The sequence below is a fragment of the Ascidia mentula genome, chromosome 1 (assembly GCF_947561715.1).
Source record: "Ascidia mentula chromosome 1, kaAscMent1.1, whole genome shotgun sequence".
Taxonomy (NCBI): domain Eukaryota; kingdom Metazoa; phylum Chordata; class Ascidiacea; order Phlebobranchia; family Ascidiidae; genus Ascidia; species Ascidia mentula.
The window spans coordinates 20,362,632-20,386,134 of NC_138566.1; the positions used below are offsets into that span (position 1 = coordinate 20,362,632).

The window sequence follows — 23,503 nt, forward strand, 5'->3', positions numbered from 1 at the left end:
ATGGGTCGGTTTCTTACTAAACAGTCGGAATCTACCCATGAATTTATTTCTTCAGGAATGTAAAACTATATAAGTTATTCAATTTTGTGAGCTGCACACAGATGGTCATTTATTTATTCAGTGTTTAATTTTATAAAACCGAAAAAGCTATAGCATTAAAAAGCTGCAGACAGGGTGTGTACACGCACTGTTTCGACCTGTAAGGTCTCATCAGTGCAGCTGTTGAGTGGCACTGTGCTAGCTTTCATACTAGCAGGCACACTAGTCTCCACTTTGTGGTACCTTTCGGTCAACGTCGATCTGCAGGGTACCCTATACTAGGTACCGAACAACAGAGGTCGAAACAGTGCGTGTACACACCCTGTCTGCAGCTTTGCAATATTATGGCTTTTTTTGCACATATATATCATTAAACGTTTTATGATGAGTGGTGAAAGTAAGCCGGAACGGTAAAATATTTCTCCCCGGTCCGTGCGGCCCGATAAGAATTTAACAACAGTGCATCCAAATATTTACGAGATTTCTTAAATCGTAAATTTATTCACTTTTTTAAGAAATCTCACCCAATATTCGAAACACAATGGTTCATTTTTTCGTGTAAATTCAATCGTTTCATTAAGATTTTTTACTTTACTACCGTTTATAATGAGGTAAAACTATGTCATGCCTATTTGTTATCTCCCTCAGTTAAAGCAAATTTTGTTCCGTCATTTTTGGGGGTTCCACGAAAGTCACCAAATCATGACATTAACAACATTTAATACTACTGTGTTACACTGAAATATTCTGTTTAAGAGCACTTGTCTCTAGATATAGAATTTCACAATTCGGTTTAACTGCACCGTTATAATCTTGCTGATACGCAAAATATGCAGTTTCTAACAACCAGGTATCGAGACACAACAATCCTAGGTATTTTGTGATACAAGTACCACAAGTATTTTGCATCGATTTAATTAGTGGCTGCATTAGAGTTCATATTGACGTAATGATTGTGAGAGAGAAAGCTTTGCAATAACTTTAGACGCCCATTTCGAAAAACCTGATTTTCCGATATAGCCTTTTTTTGTTTTGAAAAAGGAACTGACCATCGACCTGTTCTCACCATGAATGCCCCCATGTATCTAGCACTGTGGCTTCGTCTTGGTCCAAAGTTGTTCCAGCATTATCCAAAACAGGTTGACTACCCTATACGTTCAGGTTTGGAGCAAGCCGCTTACCAAGTTACTTATGATATATGCTCTTCGACGATCCACTTGAGTTAGTTCTGTCAAGAATATGCAAAAATACGATTGTTAAATCATAAATGTGAGACTCGATTTATCTCTTTACAATTTCGCGCATGTGCGTGAAGGTTTATTAAATGATAAAGTAACTGTGGATATGGGCAATAGGTTCCCAACCTTTTTTCTCCAATTTACCTGGTGGTCTTTGAAGACCAAATTTACTTCCCCTGTTTTTTACATATTAATTTTGCAAAATAGTTGAAAAAGCAAAGAGAGGTTTTGAAATACATACCCGAACGAAATTGTGTCAAACTTAAAGAACACCGTGGCGAAGCAAAGAAATAATGTAAAAATAACTAATGGCTTTGCGAAAACGTAACCGTTCAAAAACTACACGGCGTACAGTGAAAGTTTACCCGAAGGGGTAGATATACCCCCGGTTGGGAACCGTTGGTATGGACAATAGCAATTGTTGACAACACACTGTCCAAAATATCCGGTACAGTGTGGAAGCTTCAGGTTCACTGTCGTAATCTCTCTATGACTCTGTTGTACTGGAAAAACCGTGCGGTTTATTATTGTCAGGCTTGCTTGCCTGTCTTTACTACTGTCATTTCGGCGAAATATTTTTTTGTTTCAACGAAATATAATTCACGCATGAATGAACACCACTTCAAGGGATTCATCAAAAACAAAACGCAACTACATACCCAAATTAGAACACATTGACTATCGAAAAACATCAAATGTAACTTTAACATACCTATGCTATCGAATCTGACAATATTCGTTCACATAAGATATACTTTAAGGTCACAAAACTTGTAAATTTGATGCGGTCATGTATTAGGCAGATAGTGGTGTAGTCGCTTGATATAGGCGAGCATTTGAAACCTTTACGGGCCATAAGATTTTTTTAAATTTTGCACAGGGCTTGCCTGAGGCCTGCTGATGAACGTGGTATAAGTTAAAATACCAACTCATTTCAAATTTCCCAGCGAAATGAACTTAACTGCAGGTCACCGCCTATGACGGCATATAGCCCATTTCCCGCGTACAGCTTGGCGACAAGGTCTCTTGTATAGGCGAACATTTGAAACCTTTCCGGGACATAGGATTTTTTTAAATTTTGCACAGGGCTTGCCTGAGGCCTGCTGATGAACGTGGTATAAGTTAAAATACCAACTCATTTCAAATTTCCCAGCGAAATGAACTTAACTGCAGGTCACCGCCTGTGACGGCATATAGCCCATTTCCCGCGTACAGCTTGGCGACAAGGTCTCTTGTATAGGCGAACATTTGAAACCTTTCCGGGCCATAAGATTTTTTTAAATTTTGCACAGGGCTTGCCTGAGGCCTGCTGATGAACGTGGTATAAGTTAAAATACCAACTCATTTCAAATTTCCCAGCGAAATGAACTTAACTGCAGGTCACCGCCTGTGACGGCATAGAGCCCATTGCCCGCGTACAGCTTGGCGACAAGGTCTCTTGTATAGGCGAACATTTGAAACCTTTCCGGGCCATAAGATTTTTTTAAATTCTTATGGCCCGGAAAGGTTTCAAATGTTCGCCTATACAAGAGAGCTTGTCGCCAAGGTATAAGCGGGCAATGGGCTCTATGCCGTCACAGGCGTTGACCTGCGGTTAAATCCATTTCGCTGGGAAATTTGAAATGAGTTGGTATTTTAACTTATACCACGTTCATCAGCAGGCTCCAGACCATCCTTGTGCAAAATTTTAAAAAATTCTATGTCCCGGAAAGGTTTCAAATGTTCGCCTATACAAGAGACCTTGTCGCCAAGCTGTACGCGGGCAATGGGCTCTATGCCGTCACAGGCGGTGACCTGCAGTTAAGTTCATTTCGCTGGGAAATTTGAAATGAGTTGGTATTTTAACTTATACCACGTTCATCAGCAGGCTCCAGACCATCCTTGTGCAAAATTTAAAAAAATTCTATGTTCCGGAAAGGTTTCAAATGTTCGCCTATACAAGAGACCTTGTCGCCAAGCTGTACGCGGGCAATGGGCTATATGCCGTCACAGGCGGTGACCTGCAGTTAAGTTCATTTCGCTGGGAAATTTGAAATGAGTTGGTATTTTAACTTATACCACGTTCATCAGCAGGCCTCAGGCAAGCCCTGTGCAAAATTTAAAAAAATCTTATCGCCCGGAAAGGTTTCAAATGTTCGCCTATACAAGAGCCTTGTCGCCAAGCTGTACGCGGGCAATGGGCTCTATGCCGTCACAGGCGGTGACCTGCAGTTAAGTTCATTTCGCTGGGAAATTTGAAATGAGTTGGTATTTTAACTTATACCACGTTCATCAGCAGGCCTCAGGCAAACCCTGTGCAAAATTTAAAAAAATCTTATGGCCCGGAAAGGTTTCAAATGTTCGCCTATACAAGAGACCTTGTCGCCAAGCTGTACGCGGGCAATGGGCTCTATGCCGTCACAGGCGGTGACCTGCAGTTAAGTTCATTTCGCTGGGAAATTTGAAATGAGTTGGTATTTTAACTTATACCACGTTCATCAGCAGGCCTCAGGCAAGCCCTGTGCAAAATTTAAAAAAATCTTATGGCCCGGAAAGGTTTCAAATGTTCGCCTATACAAGAGACCTTGTCGCCAAGCTGTACGCGGGCAATGGGCTCTATGCCGTCACAGGCGGTGACCTGCAGTTAAGTTCATTTCGCTGGGAAATTTGAAATGAGTTGGTATTTTAACTTATACCACGTTCATCAGCAGGCCTCAGGCAAACCCTGTGCAAAATTTAAAAAAATCTTATGGCCCGGAAAGGTTTCAAATGTTCGCCTATATCAAGCGACTACATATCTGCCTAATACATGACCGCATCAAATTTACAAGTTTTGTGATCTTAAAGTATATCTTATGTGAACGAATATTGTCAGATTCGATAGCATAGGTATGTTAAAGTTACATTTGATGTTTTTCGATAGTCAATGTGTTCTAATTTGGGTATGTAGTTGCGTTTTGTTTTTGATGAATTCCTTGAAGTGGTGTTCATTCATGCGTTAATTATATTTCGTTGAAACAAAAAAATATTTCGCCGAAATGACAGTAGTCTGTCTTTACCTATACGCTGGCCTATGTTCGGCAGAAAGAAAGGAGTTGTTTTGTTAGGCTTAATAATAACGACAGAACAATATTTCTTTCGGTAGAAATATTAGGTGTTTCATTGATATATTAATTATCCTATCTAAATAATGTAATTACCTGAACACATAAAATCTTCCATATGTCGGATTCAGAAGAAGACGAAGCCCCAGAAACTACCCTTAAGTTTGTGGTGGTTGGTGACGGAGCATGCGGAAAAGTAGGTTTTCAAGTTATGTGTAGATTAGTGTATTTTGTGTATTTGAAAAAGTTTCAGGTATGCATTGGATTTTGCAGACTTCCATTATTACAAGATATACACAAGAACAATTTGGATCCCAATATGACCAGACTGTTGGAATAGATTTTTTCCATAGAAGAATTACATTGCCAGGTATTACCAAAACCATGTTAAACCAAATTTTTGTAGTGTAAATAAAACAACCTGTGCCATTGTTGCTGAATTTGGCTTCAATGAAATTGACTGTGCTCAGTGGAGTAAAAACACTAGACGATTGTAGGCTATCATAACTAGATTAACAAAGGCCAGTATTTAATCAACGTTTTAAAGCAGCCTATTTAAAAAATATTATCTGTCTGATACAAAAATGTTTTACTGTAGGTGACAGAAATGTCACTTTGCAAGTGTGGGATATTGGTGGACAAACTCTTGGTGGAAGTATGCTCGATAAATATGTTTATGGGGCACAGGTTAGTGACCTTTTCCATTTTTTATGTGTTGTATGTTTAATATGGCCAGATACTGCTTTGAGACAGGACAGGCTGCTTTTTATGTTTATCCTGCTTGTTGAACATACGTATATGAATTGATGTTATTGTTTATTTTTTGTTGCTGATTTCACCGTTAGACATCACATCTAAAAAAGTTCTACAAATGTGATGAATTGCAATATTTGTGTATGGATGTCCAGCGTTTACATTTATAAAGTGTGGTCATATTGTACTTAAACATTAAGTGCTCTGATTTTTATTATTTGTTTTTTATGTTTCTTCAGAGTGTTCTGTTTGTGTATGACATTACCAACTACCAAAGCTTTGAGAATGTTCAAGACTGGCTAACTGCTGTAAAACAAGTAAACAAGGATAAGCCATGCCATTATGCCCTTGTTGGCAACAAGGGTAAGCAATGGAACACATTTTTGGCTTTTTAAAAAAGCAATTTGGTAACTGATAAAATAACATATGGGATTTGCATGGGTTTTATTGACTTGAACTCAATAGTTTTTCATGTGGGATTTGTGTTCAGGTGATCTGGAGCATATGAGAGTTATTGACAAAAGCAAACATGATTCCTATGCTGTAGAACATGAAATGTCAAGCCATTTTGTTTGTGCCAAAACTGGAGATTCGGTTAGTGTTCCTGACTGTGAAATGTCAATTATTATCAATCATATTTTATTTTTCCATCGGCAGGTGGCCCTAGCATTTAAGCGCATTGCAGCTGACATTTTAAAAATAAAGCTGTCCAGAGCAGAGCAGGATGGATCTCATGTAAGTATTTTCATGTGTTGCCTACGTACAAACAGAACTTAATTATATCTACAAAATGCACACTATGTACCATCAGCACAAAAGTGAACTGTAAATATCACAAAAATGCACAATTATGCACAAAATAACAAAATGTACAAGAAGTAGGCACAGCACAAAATTTATACCATTCCACTTGGGCACCAATTTCTGTTTGGGGAAAATAATAAATAATTTAAAAAATACTTTCAATTTATAGTCATGGTTTTGTTTTAATTGGTTGTTGTGATTGTATGCTTTTTAAATTGGTTGTCTTTTATGCAGAAAGTGGTAAAGGCGGTGTTGCAGAACACTGGTGGACCAAAACCTGCCCAAAAAATGCGAAAACGCAAGACAAAGAGTTCTATTTGTACTTTGCAATGAGGAATTGTCACAAGTGATGACGAATGTTCTGAAAGCTTATGTGACCTACCTCCACACAGCCACAACTTAAGCCCAAACAGTTTCTAAACATTGCACTTAATGAGATTTTACAGACTAACATTTCAGTTTCAGTCTTTTTGTTGATGTTTTCTGTTGCAAATTCTTGTGTGTACTTGCATAGTTTCTTACATGTGACAACCATTGTCTGCATTTTATGCATTACTAAGTGGTACTAGCAATGTTTGACAGTTTTTAGTGCATGTATTGCAAACGACTCTGTTAAAGATAATATTTTTGGCAAACAAAAAGGTGCAAGTTGCAATAAGGCCACTGTTTGCATTATTCATCACAAACGATCAAATGATCTATGTTTTATTAATTGTACTTTAGTTGACTGCCAGTGAATGCGAATGGTTGTTGTGTTAACTTTCTTCATATATCTGTAATACAATATTTTGTTTAAAAACAAGGCTGAATATTACTTGCTATTGTATATTACAAATACAGATTGACTCAAAAGTTATTATGACAGAAACCGTTTTGTTACTTAACTGGAAGTTTTAATAACTTAACGATAACCAAGGGCATTTTGCTACACGCAAATGGAGATTTCTGAAACTCAATAGTCCAACATTGCGGGCATGCAGATTTTCTAGATGTACCTGTTTTGTAGTTCCGTAATTTATGTGTAAATATCTGATTAATTTAGGAAAAAAATATTTGTTTGTCTTGAATTGTTTAAAAAAATCATTGGATTGAAACAATCACGTGAAGTGGAATATCAATGATTTGAAGCTTGGCACGATGTTGCAAAAATATGGTGCCCCTGTATCTAAAAAAATATTGAGTGACGCCAGCCGCGAGTGTTGGAAATAAAATAACGTGATCCGATTGTGTGCAGGGTTGCCAAATCGTTTGGCCGTAAGGCAGATATTTGGCCGAATTTCACTTGGTACTATATAAATCAACAGAAGGCATTGCTGGTTTCAGGTTATCAATAGATTTGTGGACGATTGTGTTGTCATAAATATGTCTCCGAAAAATTGTTACGTCATAAAGTAATCTTGACTGAGTTGGTAAAGAATTATGCTGCAATCGTAATGTTTTAGCAACATAACCGGTTTTGAAACCACTGATAAGCATGTTGATAACAGTGTTTTAAACATACAATTTACGAATTGATTTCCGGCTATATAGTCGTTTCTGTAGAAATCATCAAACTTATAACGTGATTTGGCCGAATTTTGGCCGTGAGAAAAAAAAAATATCAAAAACGTGATTTGGCCGAATTTTGGCCGTAAGAGAAAAAAAAATTGGCCGTCAAGTGTTTTGACCATCTGGCAGCCCTGATTGTGTGTTGCCACTTGCCAGTCCACTCCACACATGTGCCGTGTTTGTTCGTGTTTTTTACTCACGTGGAGTCAAAAATGGCTTGAACAAAATACATCACTGTATCAGGTTTAAGTCAAATAAATTTGACGTTTTTATCTGACTACTATTACAGAATGTTTAACTTCCAATTAAACTTTTGACAGCTGCATGTGATTTTGCCTCCTATAATCCTAACTTTTTTTTAATGCCGTCGATTTGAACATAATTATTTTTGTTATATGTTTAACTAAGAATGCAGAAACACATAAAGCAGAAAATTTTTAAGCATGTACAGGGTGGGTATTTGATGAAATTAAAGCATTGTTTGGAAACTAACAAAAAGAAAAACGATGGATTTTTTTTGGATTTTAAAACTGGGGACATTCGAAGAACACCTTTACATATTGCATGTTTGTTGGGAGATGATGCTGTAGTACGCTGTTTACTGTACTTTGGAAGCAGTGCACACATACAAGATTTAAATGGAGATACACCAATTCATCTAGCAGCAAGATATATTTATGAAAATGACACATATACGGACCGAAAGCTCCTAATTGATCCATTGTTTAAATGTTGCCCTGATGCAATGAAGGTGAAGAATAAATGGAATGAGACGCCAAAAGATATTCTACGCAAAGCAAAGGATCGGTTTAAAAGCGTTCAAGATTATGAAAGTTTTCAAATAGGAGAAGAAGTTGGAAGCAGTTATAAAGATACTGAAGATGTGCCTGACCAATCGCCTTCAACATCATGGAATGATAAGTTAAAGAATGAGTGGGCTGATGACTGTGCAGATGTTGGTTTTTCAGTTAACTTTCCATCTACAATGGAAGCCACAGATGAGATTCCGGAGTATCAAACATTTGATGAGTGGGCTGACAGAATTGCAGAAGAATACAAACGTAGGCATTTGTCCAGTGCTGAAAAATACAAGAGGAGAAAAGAGATTAACATGAAGAGAAAACGGGAAGAAACGAGAGACATGAAGGAGAGGTTTGAAGTAGAACAAGAAATATACAGAAAAAGAATGGCCCTTAAAAAGGCGGAGGTTCTTGAATCTAAGCATAAACATTATCAAGAAAAGTTAGATGAACACAAAGCAAGCAACGATAAAAACACAAAACTTTCATTTCGTGACATTCCATGGCCTTGTCGTGGGTCTGTCAAAGACATGGTTGAGGTTATTTTGACTGGAATGCCACCTAATTTAGATTCTAAGAAGAAGAGGAAATTTATTTTAAGGCAGCAAATTTTGTGGCATCCTGACAAGTTTGTGCAACGATGTTCCAACAGGTTGGATGAAAAAGATAAGGACATAATTTTAGAAACTGTAAACGCTCTTTCACAAGAATTGAATGAACTATTAAAACTTGATCAAATGCAATCAGATGTGTAGTAAATTTTTGTTTGTCTTCGGATTCAATATTCAGCTTGTCATTTCATAAGGTTCTGATATATATGCCTTTTATTGGAATAGAAAATTGTGCATTATTGCATTTGTAATATAAATAATATTTTCCCATCACAATTTTGACATAATTGTAGTATTGACATAAGTGTAGTATTGTATAGAAAAAGATGGTAGCTAATTAGCATATTATAAAGGTGTGTTAAGAAACACCTGTTTTTTTCCTGAAGGAAATATGAGGTTTAGGTTTTAGTAATTGACAATAAAAATGTCTACCAACTATGTTGTCACAGCACATAAGCCTACTGCAGTAGACAAATGTATCACAGGTAATGCGTCCTATTATTTTTTTCAATGCCCAAATCAATGTTGATATTCACACTATTTATTCTTAGGTCATTTCACAAGTGGAAATGAACTGAACTTACTTATTGCCAAAAACTCACGCTTGGAAATATTTACGGTATCACCTGAAGGCTTGAAACCAGTAAAGGAACTAAATATTTATGGAAAAATTGCTGTTGCGAAACTGTTTCGACCTGAGGTATACAATAATCTCTGGAATTTAAAACTTTCAGCTTATTTTGTGTTTGCAACACTCGATCAGGGTGAAGAAAAAGATCTCCTGTTTGTCCTGACAGAAAGATATCATGGCTCTATTTTGTCGTATAAAAGCAAGAATGATGGAAGCTGTGAAATCATAACAAAAGCTAGCGGGGATCTCCGGGTAAGCAAATTGTTCCACACAATTTTTATTTTCTCTAATGGATGTAACAATAAATCTTGCTCCTGTCTTTTTTGTTCAGTAGTTACTTGTTAATAAAACTGCTAGTTCATAGGATTCGGCTGGAAGACCATCTGAAACTGGTTTTATTGGAATAATTGATCCATCAAGTAAACTGATAGGCCTTCGTCTATATGAAGGAGTATTTAAGGTAATAAATTTTAGTTAAAACTTACAACAAACTATCAAGATGTGTGTCTCTTGATATAGTTTCTTCCCTATGATCCTATCTCAGAGGAATTGCGACCATTCAATGTAAGAATCGAGGAACTAAGCGTAATAGATGCACAGTTCTTGCATGGTTGTTCTACACCAACACTCGCTATTATCTATCAGGTGCATTATTGGTTTATTTTTTAAAAAAGATTACTGGTTTATTGTTAGTAATCCTTACAATAAATTGTTTTGCACAGAACTCCCAGGGTCGGCATGTTAAAACTCACAAAATCGATTTGAGGGAAAACGATGTGAAACCAGGTCCATGGAAACAGGAACATATTGATGCAGAAGCTAACATGATTATATCAGGTAGATATTACTGATTTAAAATCCCGAGTAGCAAAGCTGGATTCTAATAGGGCTTTCTAATTCCTGTTGCAGTTCCCGCCCCCCTGAATGGTGTGATTATTATTGGTCAAGAGTCTATAACTTATCACAATGGTAACAAATACATTCCCATAGCACCACCAGATGTTAAGGTAGTAGAAGTAAACATATGTGGCCTTCCAAGTATGGTAAAACTCTTATGTGTGTAGAATACAATAAATTGTTATGCTCCTGTGGACAGTGATGGGTCCAGGTACCTGTTAGGCGACCTTGCAGGCCAACTTTTTATATTACTGCTTGAGAGTGATGAACAAATGGATGGAACTACAGCTGTGAGAGATCTCAAAATAGAGTTGTTGGGAGAGGCAAGACATTCATATTATGATGTGTTTGTCATGTTGCAAACAACCTGTATAATCAATTCCTGTTTTGTATCATAAGGTTTCCATCCCAGAAGCAATAAGCTACCTAGATAATGGTGTGGTGTACATTGGGTCACGTCTTGGAGATTCACAGCTTGTACAGCTACACACTGAACCAGTGTCACATAAAGGTAAAAATACATTAATTTTAAAAATTATGCATCACAACCCACATTAGGCACAATATTGGCACAATGTTGGCACTATTCGACACACAGTGGCAATAACAACCTAATTTTATTTTCTAGGTTCTCCAGGTGAATCTGGAGACAACAGAAGTATGTTGGTAACTGTTCTTGACACTTACACTAATTTGGGACCTATAGTCGACATGTGCGTTGTGGACCTGGATAGACAAGGCCAGGGACAGGCAAGTTATGATTAGCATTAAAACTATAACTACAAGTGTGGAAATCAATAATACAGGTAGTTACTTGCTCTGGAGCGTTTAAGGAAGGAAGTTTAAGGATAATTCGAAATGGTATTGGAATTCAAGAGCATGCTAGCATTGATTTGCCAAGTATTAAAGGTAGGCAATATTTTTTGCCCTGGTTTGCATTATTTTATCCAAGCGACTTAAATTGATTTTACTTTAAACCATCGCAAATAACGTGTTCATTTGTCAGGTCTTTGGGCACTACGTGTGACCGACAGCAAAGCAAAATACGACACTCTAGTTGTGTCGTTTGTTGGTCACTCAAGGGTCTTACAGCTAAGAGGCGAAGAAGTGGAAGAAACTGAGTTGTATGGTTTTGACGACGAGAGGCAAACATTTCACTGCATGAACGTCATACATCAACAGCTAATACAGGTATAGATTATGTCATGCATTGCCTTCGTTACAATCAACGTGTGTTTAATGTCTGGGTGACAGGTAACAGAAAGAGGTGTAAGACTAATATCGATAGCTGAAAAACGGCTTGTAAGCGAGTGGGCGCCAAAGGACGAACGTCACATCAGTGTTGCGACTAGCAACCAATCGCAGGTTCTTCTGGCTGTCGGCAACTTACTGCATTACCTGGAAATCCAACCAGGTGCGAACCACAATCAGATTTATTTGGGAAACAGAGCTGTTTGTTTTCATTTTGGTGATGTTGTCCTTTTGCAAGACCATTACTCCATGTACTGCGATTTCTGCCCAAAAATCAAACATGAAGTATCAACTCATACAGAAAATTTTGGACATTGTTTCACAAAGCTGGAGCTACATATGCTCACTCTTTCAGTCTAATTATGTTAAACGTAGTTGCATGTCAAAGGGCATTGGTTACTTCTCTAAAATGAAATGATATTCGAAGAAAAATTTTTAGACCGGTATTATGCAAATTCTGTCTATATTCCCAGGCGAGTTGATTGAACGTGCGTCGGTCGAACTTCCCCACGAGGTGGCGTGTCTGTCAATAGATCTCTTAAATCCGGAAAGCGCCTCCGCCGACTCAATGGACACCTCGCCACCTTTGGCAGAAATTTGTGCGGTTGGTTTGTGGAATGATAACAGTGCCCGTGTAATGAAGTTGCCAACACTGAAGGAAATGTACCAAGAAAAGCTAGCTGATGGTTTGTTTTCTTGCATTTTTTGCGAAAGACAAACGTTGCTGTGCATACCTGGCCTCTTAAACATGTACCATATCAGTTTATGTCCTCAACTATGATTAGCGACATCAGGTCATTGAAATGGTTCACTTTGTCTTCGTAGAAATTATTCCACGATCAATTTTACTGGTTCAGTTCGAGGGAATTAACTATCTGCTCGTAACCCTCGGTGACGGGACACTATTTTACTTCTACTTGGACGAAACCACAGGTGATAAAGTCTACAATTGTCACACGGTCAATTTCCTGTGAATGAAGCCATAAAAAAACAATTGCAGTATTGAGTATTCGATAGCTCTTATTTTCGTTTGAGTTGTATTTGTGTTTGGTCTAAGTTAATGTGCCTCAATTTTTACATGAGATTCCAGTAAAAGTTTTATCCATAAAATGTGTAAAATCCATAAAATATACATACTCAAAACTAAGGTACGTAATTTACTACAAGGAACGTAACTTCAATTTGTGAGGCCTCGATTTTTATTTAAGGCGCACTAAGTGACAAGAAGAGAGTTCCTCTTGGCACACAACCCACTTCACTCTGTGCTTTTTCGTCGGGCGGAGCAAGAACCGTTTTCGCATGTTCAGATCGACCCACCGTGGTGTACAGCTCCAGTAAAAAACTCGTGTTCTCGAACGTAAACTTGAAGGAGGTTTCGCACATGTGTCCTCTCGATTCGGAAGGTTACCCTGACAGGTTTGCTTCGAGTTTTTTTTAACTGAGAAAACATAACAAAGGTCGACATTATGTGCTGACAGTAATTTTGCCAAAAAATACCCTCGACAGTATATGTGTTGTTGCAGACAGTGTGTAAGTATAAAAAAACCCTCCATTACCTCAAAATCCAGTTGGTTTACGTGTTATCTGATTGCAGTCTTGCGCTTGCCAACGATAGCACGCTCTTGATTGGTACCATCGACGAAATACAGAAACTCCACATACGGACTGTCCCACTCTATGAGTCACCAAGGCGTATTGCATATCAGGTTATATACCAAGTAGCCTTTTGTATCAACTCGGTTATGTGCTATAGTTTTGTATAAATATAACTTAAGGCAGCGTATTTTGTTCCTTTTTACTTCTATTGTGACATCCCTCTTTTTCACCACTAGGAGGAGACGCAGTGTTTCGGGGTAGTGACGCTCCGTACCGATGTTGCGGACTCGAAAAACAACATCAGTACACCTGTTCGCACTTGCGCAAGTACACGGGTGCGTTATCTAAAACACAAGAGCCTGAAAAGCTCAAAAGTAACGATAAACCTTGATTATTTTGCAGGCCGCCATAACCACAAAGAGTCCAGCGTTCGGTTCTCGCTCCGAAGAAGGATCGCAAGCTTTTTACGGCGACGAACTCGAAGTGGGAAACCTTTTAATGATCGATCAACACACATTTGAAGGTGCTGAAGGGGATTTACCGGTTTCGTTTTAATGTAGCATATTTATGAATTTTGTTCGTTGAATCCAGAGTTCTTGCATTTGTGCTGTTTCTGTATCACATCAAGCTGATTTAACCTAAATGACTCAATGTGTTAATCTGGTGGCGGATATATAAATAACATAAAGTTCAACTAATTGTCTTGCATGTAGTTCACCACGCTTATCAGTTGGCAGCACACGAAGAACCGATGAGTGTGATGTCGTGTCATTTGGGGGCGGATCAATCTCCCTATTTCGTGGTCGGAACAGCTCTTGTGTATTCGGATGAACCTGAACCGAAACAAGGAAGGATATTAGTGTTCCAGTACAACGATAGTAAGTAGAGTTAGGATTGTGGTGGAGACTCAGATTTTAACAATGAATGTCTGTTGTTATTCGTTATTTTGTAACTTAATTTGATTTTACGTTGTCGCTTTTAAGATAAACTTTCTCTTGTGGCCCACAAAGAAGTGAAGGGTGCTGTGTATTCTCTCTGCGACTTCAACGGAAATGTTCTCGCCTCCATTAACAACACGGTAAGAAAACCAAAAATTCGTAACACATCGTAGCCCGTATCAGCATTTACCATTGATTAACCATGAGATCTGTATTTATTATGATGTTATTTCTGACTTTCATGCGTCAATAAACATTATCTATACAGGTCAGCATATTTCAGTGGAAGGAAGATCGGGAATTGAGAGTTGAATGTAGTTACCCCAGCAACATCATTGCTCTCTACCTCAAATGCAAGGGTGACTTCGTGCTCGTGGGCGACCTCATGCGGTCAATGAATCTTCTTACTTACAAACATATCGAAGGAAACTTGGACGAGGTAGATACTTCAATTTTGATGCGGTAAAAAAATTGAACAATGACCCAAGAAGAATTAAGTCGTGAAAATCTTCAAAAACAGTTTGAATTATTAATTGCAATCAATTCTTCGAATCAGTAAGGCAATGCAAAATTGTTTTCTTAAGAAAAGCGAATACAAAAATTTTTTTAGTCTACTTCGCCTTTTGTAATATATAGCGATTACATGGTATACATGTTGGTAGTCCCAGTTCTTCAACTAGTTGAGAAACCCTGAATTACACGAACTGTTTGCGTTGCAGCAGGCTTGCGATGAACGATGCGATATTTGTTTTGTCGACAGTGACGCGCAGATAAATAAGTTCAATTTCGTGTCAAGAGCAGTAACGATATTTGTTGACTAAATATTTCTTGCATGTTTTAGCATCGATGGTTGCGACGAATAAAACCATGATTGTTCGTCTCTGAGTTTCTTGTTACGCTTTTCATTTGTTTCCATTAACGCACAGATTGCAAGGGACTATTGTCCGAACTGGATGACTGCGGTCGAAATTATCGATGACGACACATTCCTCGGCGCAGAAAATTCCTCCAACTTGTTCGTTTGCCAAAAAGACAGGTGATGTCACATGTATGTAATGTTTACAAACGATTGAAATCGTGGCGAATGTTTTGCGCACATGATGTTGTTGGTGTTACCGCACAACGAGAAGGTTTCCCGACATTTGTAACGATTTGGAAAAGATTTTCTGATTCTTGACAGTTCCAGCCTTGACAAGTAAACGCTATGTGACCCTTGCAACCTAAATAAACAAATCACAACGCATTTGTGAGTAAAATATCAGTGATGTTCTTCGGTTGTTGAAATTTAATATTTACTAATGTTACAATAACAAACGTGCGATACCGCGATCTGTCGCTTTATGACGTAAGCGAGGAATGTTTGTCATTTCGACCGTCACGACCATTGTGTCTGTTTAACCTTAACAACCCACGAAACATGCAATGAACGTGTGTGAACAGTGCCGCCACCACGGATGAGGACCGATCTCGCCTCCAGAAAACTGGGTTATACCACCTCGGTGATTTCGTCAACACTTTCAGACACGGATCACTGGTCATGCAAAATGTTGGGGAGAGTTGCACGCCTACTCAGGTATGTGTGTTTCCTTCTCTTGGAAAACACAAATTGGCATTGGTAATACAACGTCAGACCTCGTCAGTCCGGACCTCTCGGTTTCTTCACGTATACAATGTCGGTTTAACACTACAGAGTATCGAGATTATCGGAAGAAATCCATTTTTGTGGTTTCGGCATGTTCGTTGTTTGGATTAACGAGGTGTGACTGCAGCGTATATTTCAATTGTGTTTGAGCATTTTCAAACCATAAAATTTAAGGTACCTGGCGTTATTGTGGCAATATACGATTACATGATAACAATTTTGCTGAGAGCTTGCCTGAAGCAGGTTTGTAAACTGGATGCCGTATTAATAAAACAAAGTTCAAACAAACGTTCACAAAATAACACCAACATGCGGGTTGTGAACGCTGCAACATCGTCGACTGGAAATGTGCAAACGCACGCGTAAACACAATTGGCGTCGATACAGATGACGTCGTTAACGTTTTCTTACTCCCCAGTGAAATATGCATACACTGATAAGTTTGTGATATTGTTTTTATGCAGAGTACAGTTTTGTACGGTACAGGGTGTGGCGGGATTGGTGTTGTTGCAACCATCAGCGAAGACCTTTACAACTTACTCCTGGCTGTACAAAAGCGCCTCGCCAAAGTGATTCGAAGTGTCGGAAACATTGAACACGAATCATATCCTTTTTTTGTCAATCACAGCTGGCTCAGCTTTATACGATATTTTACTAACGACTATGCTTATGCGTCACAATGATGCTTCAATTAAAATTCGCAAACGTGTGAAAAAAAGTTGACGAATTTGTAAATACTGGGTGTTCTTTCATGCAGTGAAAATGGCATTACCCTGCGCCCAAAAGAAGTGATTTTTTTTAAAGATATTTCATGACGTCGAAGGTATCGCCACAACTTTATGTATACAAGTAACATATTGTCCAAATACCCATTGTCAATATGTTGCCCTTAACTGGTAGCTTGCACGTGGAGGGCGTTCGAAACAGAGCACGAAAAGGAGCCAGCTAAAGGGTTCGTCGACGGCGATTTGGTCGAACATTTCCTTGATCTGTCTCGCGACAAGATGAGTGAAGTGGTCAAGGGAGTGGTGGTAAGGAAGTCTCGTCGTTGTTGCGAATAACGTCTCGTCTAATAAGAAAACCCAGTCAGTGTTTGCGTTGTGTCGCAACCCACAGTGTGGTTTGGGAGTTATTTTTCCCGCGGTCTGTGTGTTTTTCTCGGCGTGCTTAGCGACGTTGTTCGCTGTCACGGGGAATTATGGAAAGGAGAAACTAGCATATGTGCTAAAAATACCGCATTAAATATGAAGATAATGTTTTTTTTTTCAGAGGGAAGTGTTTTGCACATCTTGTATATTTCAAGTGTTCCAATCTATAGGCAAAGACTATGTCGTGTGCGGTGATAATGTTGCTTATTTCCTACAAATGTTATACACAAGTTCTTTTTTTAGTGTTTGTTCTGACTATGTTTCACATAATATTCCGAGCGGTTGTTCGTTTTCCGCTTATCATGACATAAAAGCACATGTGACATTTGCACGTGATGTGGCTAATCGGTAACTGGGAAATACTTTGTATATCCCTTTGGTAATTCAAAGTAATCTAATGGCCGTTCGGGACCAAATCATTCACGTGGTGCTTGAACCTGGGGCTTGGTTTAAAAAACCACTCAAATATACGTGACCATTCATGGGTTTGTGCTTGTCAACAATATTTGCTTCATAATGTGTGTACTGTGTATGGCCGTTTTGTGATATTCACGCCGCGGTACCTGTGTAAATTGATCATAAGGTTGCAGCCTGCAATGCCTTGGCTGCGAAGCCTGTGAACCTTATGATCAGAAAATTAGAGCTGTGATCGCCAAATATAAAGGGCCTGCGCAGTGGGACGATCCCGCCTTGCTATGCGAAAGCATGGCATTACTTCTGCGCTGTGTAAATTGATGCATGTTATGGGTCAATATTTTGTGTTAAGGCAGTATATTGTAAAACATGCATGTTGAGTCATCGCAAATAACGTGTTATGTCAGCCGTCATAGCACCACAACGCAACTGTCTGATGTTTTGACAAAAACGACGTTTGTCTAGACTACGCCCAATTGCTTTCAATTATGCCATTTGCATATATCTAAAATCGCGCTACACGCTGTCAAATCACAGTAACATCTTTTATTCATATTGATAGATGGTTCATCCATATGTTGAATTTGGGCATGTTCTTTCAGATGAAGCAAGGCGGGGACAAAGTTGACGCAACTGTGGAAGATCTGATCAAAATCATTGAGGAAATTAGCCGAATCCATTGAATAGGTCAACTTCCTTCAATACAAAAATTTCTGAAAGAGCTTCTCTGCCGGGTGCATTTCGCTGTCATATGAGGGTCGGTACCAATTGAAATGGATTATCCCGATAAATACAAGACAGCGCCTGTGCTACAAAAAAGCAACATGGATCGATAAAGCAAAAAAATCATGAGCACAAGAGGTTTTTCCTCACGTTGCATTTTATCGATTCGTCGCGCTATTCGACCTCATGGTGACCGCGTCAAGTTCTTTGTGAATCCAACTTTGTTTCACGATATCACAAACACGTTCTGTTCTAATAAACTGATTGTAAGTCTTGTGAAATTGTCCATATATTTTTTACTGCGGTCTGCGTGGTTGTAGGTGTTGTTAGTACCAATTACTCAATGAGTGCAGGCGAGTGCTTTTGTTACAAAGGTCCTCAGAATTACTGCGTAGTGCAAAGCTGAAAGCAGTGCAAACACGACGTGCAGAAAATCATCACCGCTATTACCCAAGCCCAACAAAAAAAAGTTCGCTACGCTTGATTGCGTGATCGTTCTTCTCACATCAGCTGGCGGCGGTGGTTGGTTGGTAAACAAAAACATGTCGAACATTCGCAAGGAAGTGAACAAAGAGTACCTCTTCTTGCTGTGTTTGAATAAAAAGACAACTTTTGATGTAGTTTTCATATTTGCATGTCCACTGATGGTATGTACCATGTACACAACATAACTTGGCACACTAGCTACATGTTTAAAGGTGAAGGAGGCAGGTTAGGTAGATCCGATGTAACTAACTAACTTGTGCGAAAGTGTGAACTATTTGGTTCAGAACAGTTGCTTGTAGGTTATTGTTTCATTATTTTATGTTTGTGAGACAGATGGGTGTTACATTTTACTGCGATAAATTTGTATTGATCATGTAAAGATGCTTCGCCGGAGGATCCACCCCGCACCCCCTTCATTAACAGAGTAACAAACAGCACAAGCGAATTAAATGTTTCAAATGAAAAACGTTTTGTTCCACCACAGTTGAATGCAAACTAGTGGTCATTAAATACACATTTTCATTAAAAACATATCACTTATTTTTCTGCGTTATGCGAATCACATGGCGGTGTAAAAAAACTAGATTTCGTAAAACAATGGAAGTGCAGCATCAACAAATTTGGCCTCCTATGGAATGTTTGTTTTCATACACAAATTAAGTCTAAAATACAATTGAATATTTCAAATAATGATTTCCTTTGTAATTTTTAATGAACTAGATGTGGTGTTTCATTGGAATATTGTGTAAAAAATGTTTTTAAATTTAAACAATACTGTTGGTAATTTGCAAACCATGTTCTACTGACAGTAATTTGTACATATCAACATATATTCTGTGCGAAATTTACAATCGATACAAAGGAATAATTGAATTATTCATACATATATTTTGGGGATCTTGTTGTTTTTAGTGGAAAAATTTTAATTTACATGTCTGCAATAAAGTAGAATCTTTACATGCTTTATCTACAAAAGAAAAAATATAGTATGGCCCTTTCTTTCATATTTGACAATCTGTTTTGAAGAGGCACTAGATAAAGCAATGTAACACTTGCTATAGTTTTATATGTTGCAGCATCATAGTACAAACTTACTGACTTAGTGTATACCAATGCATACTGTAAATAATAGCATGTTGTCATTCGTTTAGAATTCATATTTAAGTGTAGGCTAGTTCTTTTCTATGATGGTTTCAAAATTGCTGTGTTTAACTATGTTGCAGGGTTAGGTCATATGTGTACCTTCATTTCTGTGGATAAAATAACTCTGTAAAGTTTTGTTGCCTGTGTTGATGTTCCAGTTAGACTCATTGCTTTTCACGTTACGGGAACCTACATTGTAATAAAATGGTAGGTATATTTTGTTGTGAATATCGGACCACCGGTACTTGTGTGACTCATATCACATCACCTGGTTGTCATAGTGTGATGGATTGATGATATAATATAGTATAAACATCCACTTTTTACTTCCTGAATGCAAAGCTAAAGCACATTTTACATGCTAGGATGGGGACAATGACCAAAGTAAAGGCCAGGCCTTTGATTCATTGCCATTTAAAATGGCCTTACCAATGGTTGCTGTTGGAACATTTATTCTTGCCTTGAGCTTTGCTTTTTGCTGCTATTTGGCCAGGTAAATATATCATATTTATTGTTGAACAACAAGATTTATTTTGCTGTTATGATATTTATTTATTGTGTAAGCAACTTTCAGTCTTTTACAGTAAAGTAGTTGGCAGCTATGATCCATTCTCTTGTGTTGCCTAAGGCAATTTCTTCTTGGATTTTGGTTGAATAATGACCTCCTTCACAACCTTAGGTGTTCTGTTGGAATTAACATGTGTCAATTGTGCTACTTATGCCTGATTACCAAATGCCACTGCTTTTTCTCAGATTAAGAAGACACAGAGTGAAAGACAAGGGCTACAAAAAGGTAAACATTTTTAATTTCATAAATTAAAACTTGTGTTCTCAAATGAGTCAAGGATTTTGAGATGTGTTATGTTAGTGTTGCTTTCATGACATGTATTTAGTATCTTGTTGTTTGTGAATAGGTAATTTTGAACAAAAACAAAGACAATGCACTTCAGGACACCAAGAATGAAGTAAGTTATAATACTCATTTCTGTTTGTCCGTTATCTATAAATTAAACAACAACCATTCAACAGACTTGCCCTGTGTGCCTTGAAGACTTTAGAAACAAAGATGTTTTAGCAATCTGTTCCTGTCACCATGTTTTTCACAAGAAGTAAGCTCTTGCACAGTTGATAAATGTGAATCAGTGAGTAGAGGCTTCTGTTTTACTTTGAAAGGTGTTTGGCGAAATGGCTGGATCTTCGACCCACTTGTCCCATGTGCATGTCTCACATACCCATACGCTACCACGGCCAACCTAGCAATGCGGGAACCTCTGGAACTTCGTTTACCATTCCTGCTACAATGGGGACTCCAGCGGGATTGTTTCCCAGCCAGGTTTAACTCATTTGCAAGTGTCAATACTGTGTTTGCATTGCTGGCTCGCAGCGCGTGCATACGCCACCAAACCGTAAACTCAACTTGCCCTTGAAGCGACACACAGCAAGTTACACAAGTACTTCTATTCTTCTATGAACCCGGTTGGAGAAATCGTTTCTGGAGCTCGGTTGCTAAGTGCTGCCATTTCCGTAGTGCGCACACGTTTCTCCTCCGAGACTGACCCTCGTTGTCACGTGACGGCTGGTGGATTCTTTGTTCGTCGGGTTGCTGATTCTAGGTCTCGAAAACTGCGCCGTGTCGCCTTGTCTCACATCTGGGCCAGCGCGATCCTGTTTCGATTTCGACCCGAAGTGGACTTTGTTTCTGGGCATATCCGCCAATTTGCTCAAGCAGGCTTTGCCTTCGGCGTGTTGTTATGAGGTGTCGTAGCACCTCTGCGTGCCGTTTTTGTTTACAGTGAGCCACAAACTCGCCGAAGCAAACGCAAATTAGGTACCCCGTAGCGCGAACCGCAGAACGCACGCTTAAGTGGTGGTCGGAGATATTTTCAGAACTGCGTCATCGCGTAAGCCTTTCTCTAAGCATGCGCCGTAGGTGTGTCATTAGATGCTCTGTAAAGCTGCAAAAGCTAATTACCAAAATGTCAACATTTTTGTAACTGGCTCATTCTACCCTCGTTTGCCTGCACTCAATGTTGTAGCTTCGTGTTGGTGTCACTGCCAGGTTGGCCACAATTTGTTTCGATTGAGCCAATAATCGTGGTGTTCGTTAAAATGCCCAACGCAAATTCGCAGAAAGCAAATGGCAAGTTCTCCTCTCTTTACCTCGGTCGGTTGACATTTCCACATCCTGGGCTCAATTAACACGGGGCGTACTCAGTCACCGCAACGTTCACAACTGGCCCTTGGCCGGGAAGTTTCAACTGTAATTGAATATATGCGGAAATGTACGCGGCTATGGTTAGCATTGATCTGTCATGGCATTAGAAAATACTTTTTAGTGTCGCCTCAACGACCGCCAATTTCGCCCAGAACAGAATAAGTCGGTAAATTCGATTTACGTTGTTTCGGTTGCCCACCGAATACACATGATGCTTTGAGTGACATCTTGCATTGATGCGAAATTCCTTTGCCTCGTCAATGCGCCATGCAGCGTTGCATAGTTGGATGGTGTCTACAGTCGGATTTTGACATGTAGGTTTCCTCCGTAATTGACAGAATTCGACTAAATCGTTTCGCGCACGCTTAAAATAAGTCGTTAACGTCTGCCTCACTGGCCAACTGCAATCGCTCAAAACTAGAACCGCAAATGCATGCTAAAGACCAGAGCAAGGCAGCGTGTTTCATCCGGCGATCAACCCAGCCGTCACGTATTAAACTTCGCATGATTAAACTGCGCATATTATTGCACCAGTCGTCTCTGTATGGGCTTATCTGAACAACCCAGTTAGTGTATTTTTGGTCACATATATACAGTGATTTCAAATAACATGTTTAAACTGGTAAAATTGCTCTGTAAGATTAATTTTGTATGGACATCTAAACGGTCGGCTATAGTGTAGTCGGTACGTCGTCGTCTTAAATAACGTCCTCAACATGGCAGAATAATAACCCCCATATTACAGGTGTATGTGTTTGTCATAAATCCCAGAGCGTTTTTACGTTTATAAACGGGCAAATTTTTTCTCTAACGCCACTGCTCACAAGTGTTATTGCCGTTTCCATGCTGTCTGCATTTGTATGTCAAACTTGGGCTTCATATAAACCCCACCCCACCACAGACAACCGCAAACGCTCGTGTGCGCCCTGTTGGCTGCCTTTGGTCACATGGTACTGCTTTTTAGTTTCTCTCCATTTGCGCGTCGCACTTTTTCTACTTTTTGTTCCATTTTCTTCTCTCGTACATCCTGACTACCACGCTGTATGTCGCTGTTTGTTACTATATTTTCCATTTTGAATCGCGTCGTTTAAAAATAAATTTTATACAAAATGCAAAGTTTGACCAAATGGCAATCCAATCGATTGTAAACCCGTGGTCATATTGCGACTGAAAGTCGTCATGAATGATAAAGATGGTATAATGATGAAAATTTACATTATTTTACCCTTCCTCAATTCACTGAAAAGACTGCAAATCATGACAATTCATAAAAGAAAGGTGAACTATTGATGAAGATATTCTGGAAAAGTGTCTAACGGTGGATGTTAGAATATATCAGGGTCACGGTATGACACTGTTAAAAAAATGATTTATCAGTCATGTAATGTCAACAAAGGTTGTTTACATGACAAGTAGATGTAAAAATCTGCAAAAATGATTTCTTGTTGAACACAGAATGATGTCTTTTGTTGACTTGGCTACCCTAGAAATCAGAAACATGTCGTGACCTACTTGATTGCTTTTCCCTTCACCTCTTTACTAT

At 38.8% G+C, this 23,503-nt stretch overlaps 4 protein-coding genes across 4 annotated transcripts; all 4 read left to right on the forward strand.

Moving 5' to 3' along the window:
• Nucleotides 1–4,405: 4,405 nt before the first annotated feature.
• LOC145898353 (ras-related protein Rab-28-like) lies at nt 4,406–6,736 on the forward strand. The gene is made up of 7 exons (XM_082986783.1): nt 4,406–4,556; nt 4,634–4,730; nt 4,959–5,047; nt 5,353–5,476; nt 5,604–5,707; nt 5,771–5,848; nt 6,152–6,736. Exons 1-7 carry the CDS (start codon nt 4,479–4,481, stop codon nt 6,248–6,250), a joined length of 669 nt encoding a protein of 222 aa, XP_082842909.1. The 5' UTR covers nt 4,406–4,478; the 3' UTR covers nt 6,251–6,736.
• Nucleotides 6,737–7,874: 1,138 nt separating this feature from the next.
• On the forward strand, nt 7,875–9,188 carry LOC145917754 (NF-kappa-B inhibitor-like protein 1). Its single transcript, XM_083003027.1, has one exon. It carries the CDS (start codon nt 7,875–7,877, stop codon nt 9,018–9,020), a length of 1,146 nt encoding a protein of 381 aa, XP_082859153.1. The 3' UTR covers nt 9,021–9,188.
• A 36-nt stretch (nt 9,189–9,224) lies between these two features.
• On the forward strand, nt 9,225–18,362 carry LOC145917753 (DNA damage-binding protein 1-like). The gene is made up of 27 exons (XM_083003026.1): nt 9,225–9,361; nt 9,428–9,576; nt 9,640–9,759; nt 9,872–9,967; nt 10,027–10,152; nt 10,230–10,344; nt 10,417–10,514; nt 10,572–10,727; nt 10,804–10,915; nt 11,033–11,158; nt 11,215–11,313; nt 11,411–11,595; nt 11,659–11,818; nt 12,129–12,341; nt 12,481–12,588; nt 12,864–13,071; nt 13,250–13,361; nt 13,488–13,586; nt 13,654–13,774; nt 13,965–14,129; nt 14,235–14,329; nt 14,458–14,628; nt 15,116–15,225; nt 15,630–15,762; nt 16,296–16,434; nt 16,738–16,862; nt 17,996–18,362. Exons 1-27 carry the CDS (start codon nt 9,301–9,303, stop codon nt 18,074–18,076), a joined length of 3,483 nt encoding a protein of 1,160 aa, XP_082859152.1. The 5' UTR covers nt 9,225–9,300; the 3' UTR covers nt 18,077–18,362.
• Nucleotides 18,363–19,792: 1,430 nt separating this feature from the next.
• LOC145900357 (RING finger protein 24-like) lies at nt 19,793–23,070 on the forward strand. The gene is made up of 6 exons (XM_082988853.1): nt 19,793–19,952; nt 20,111–20,238; nt 20,499–20,538; nt 20,660–20,710; nt 20,775–20,854; nt 20,919–23,070. The coding sequence occupies exons 1-6, from the start codon at nt 19,950–19,952 to the stop codon at nt 21,082–21,084; spliced, it is 468 nt and encodes a 155-aa protein (XP_082844979.1). The 5' UTR covers nt 19,793–19,949; the 3' UTR covers nt 21,085–23,070.
• The last annotated feature ends 433 nt before the right edge of the window (nt 23,071–23,503 follow it).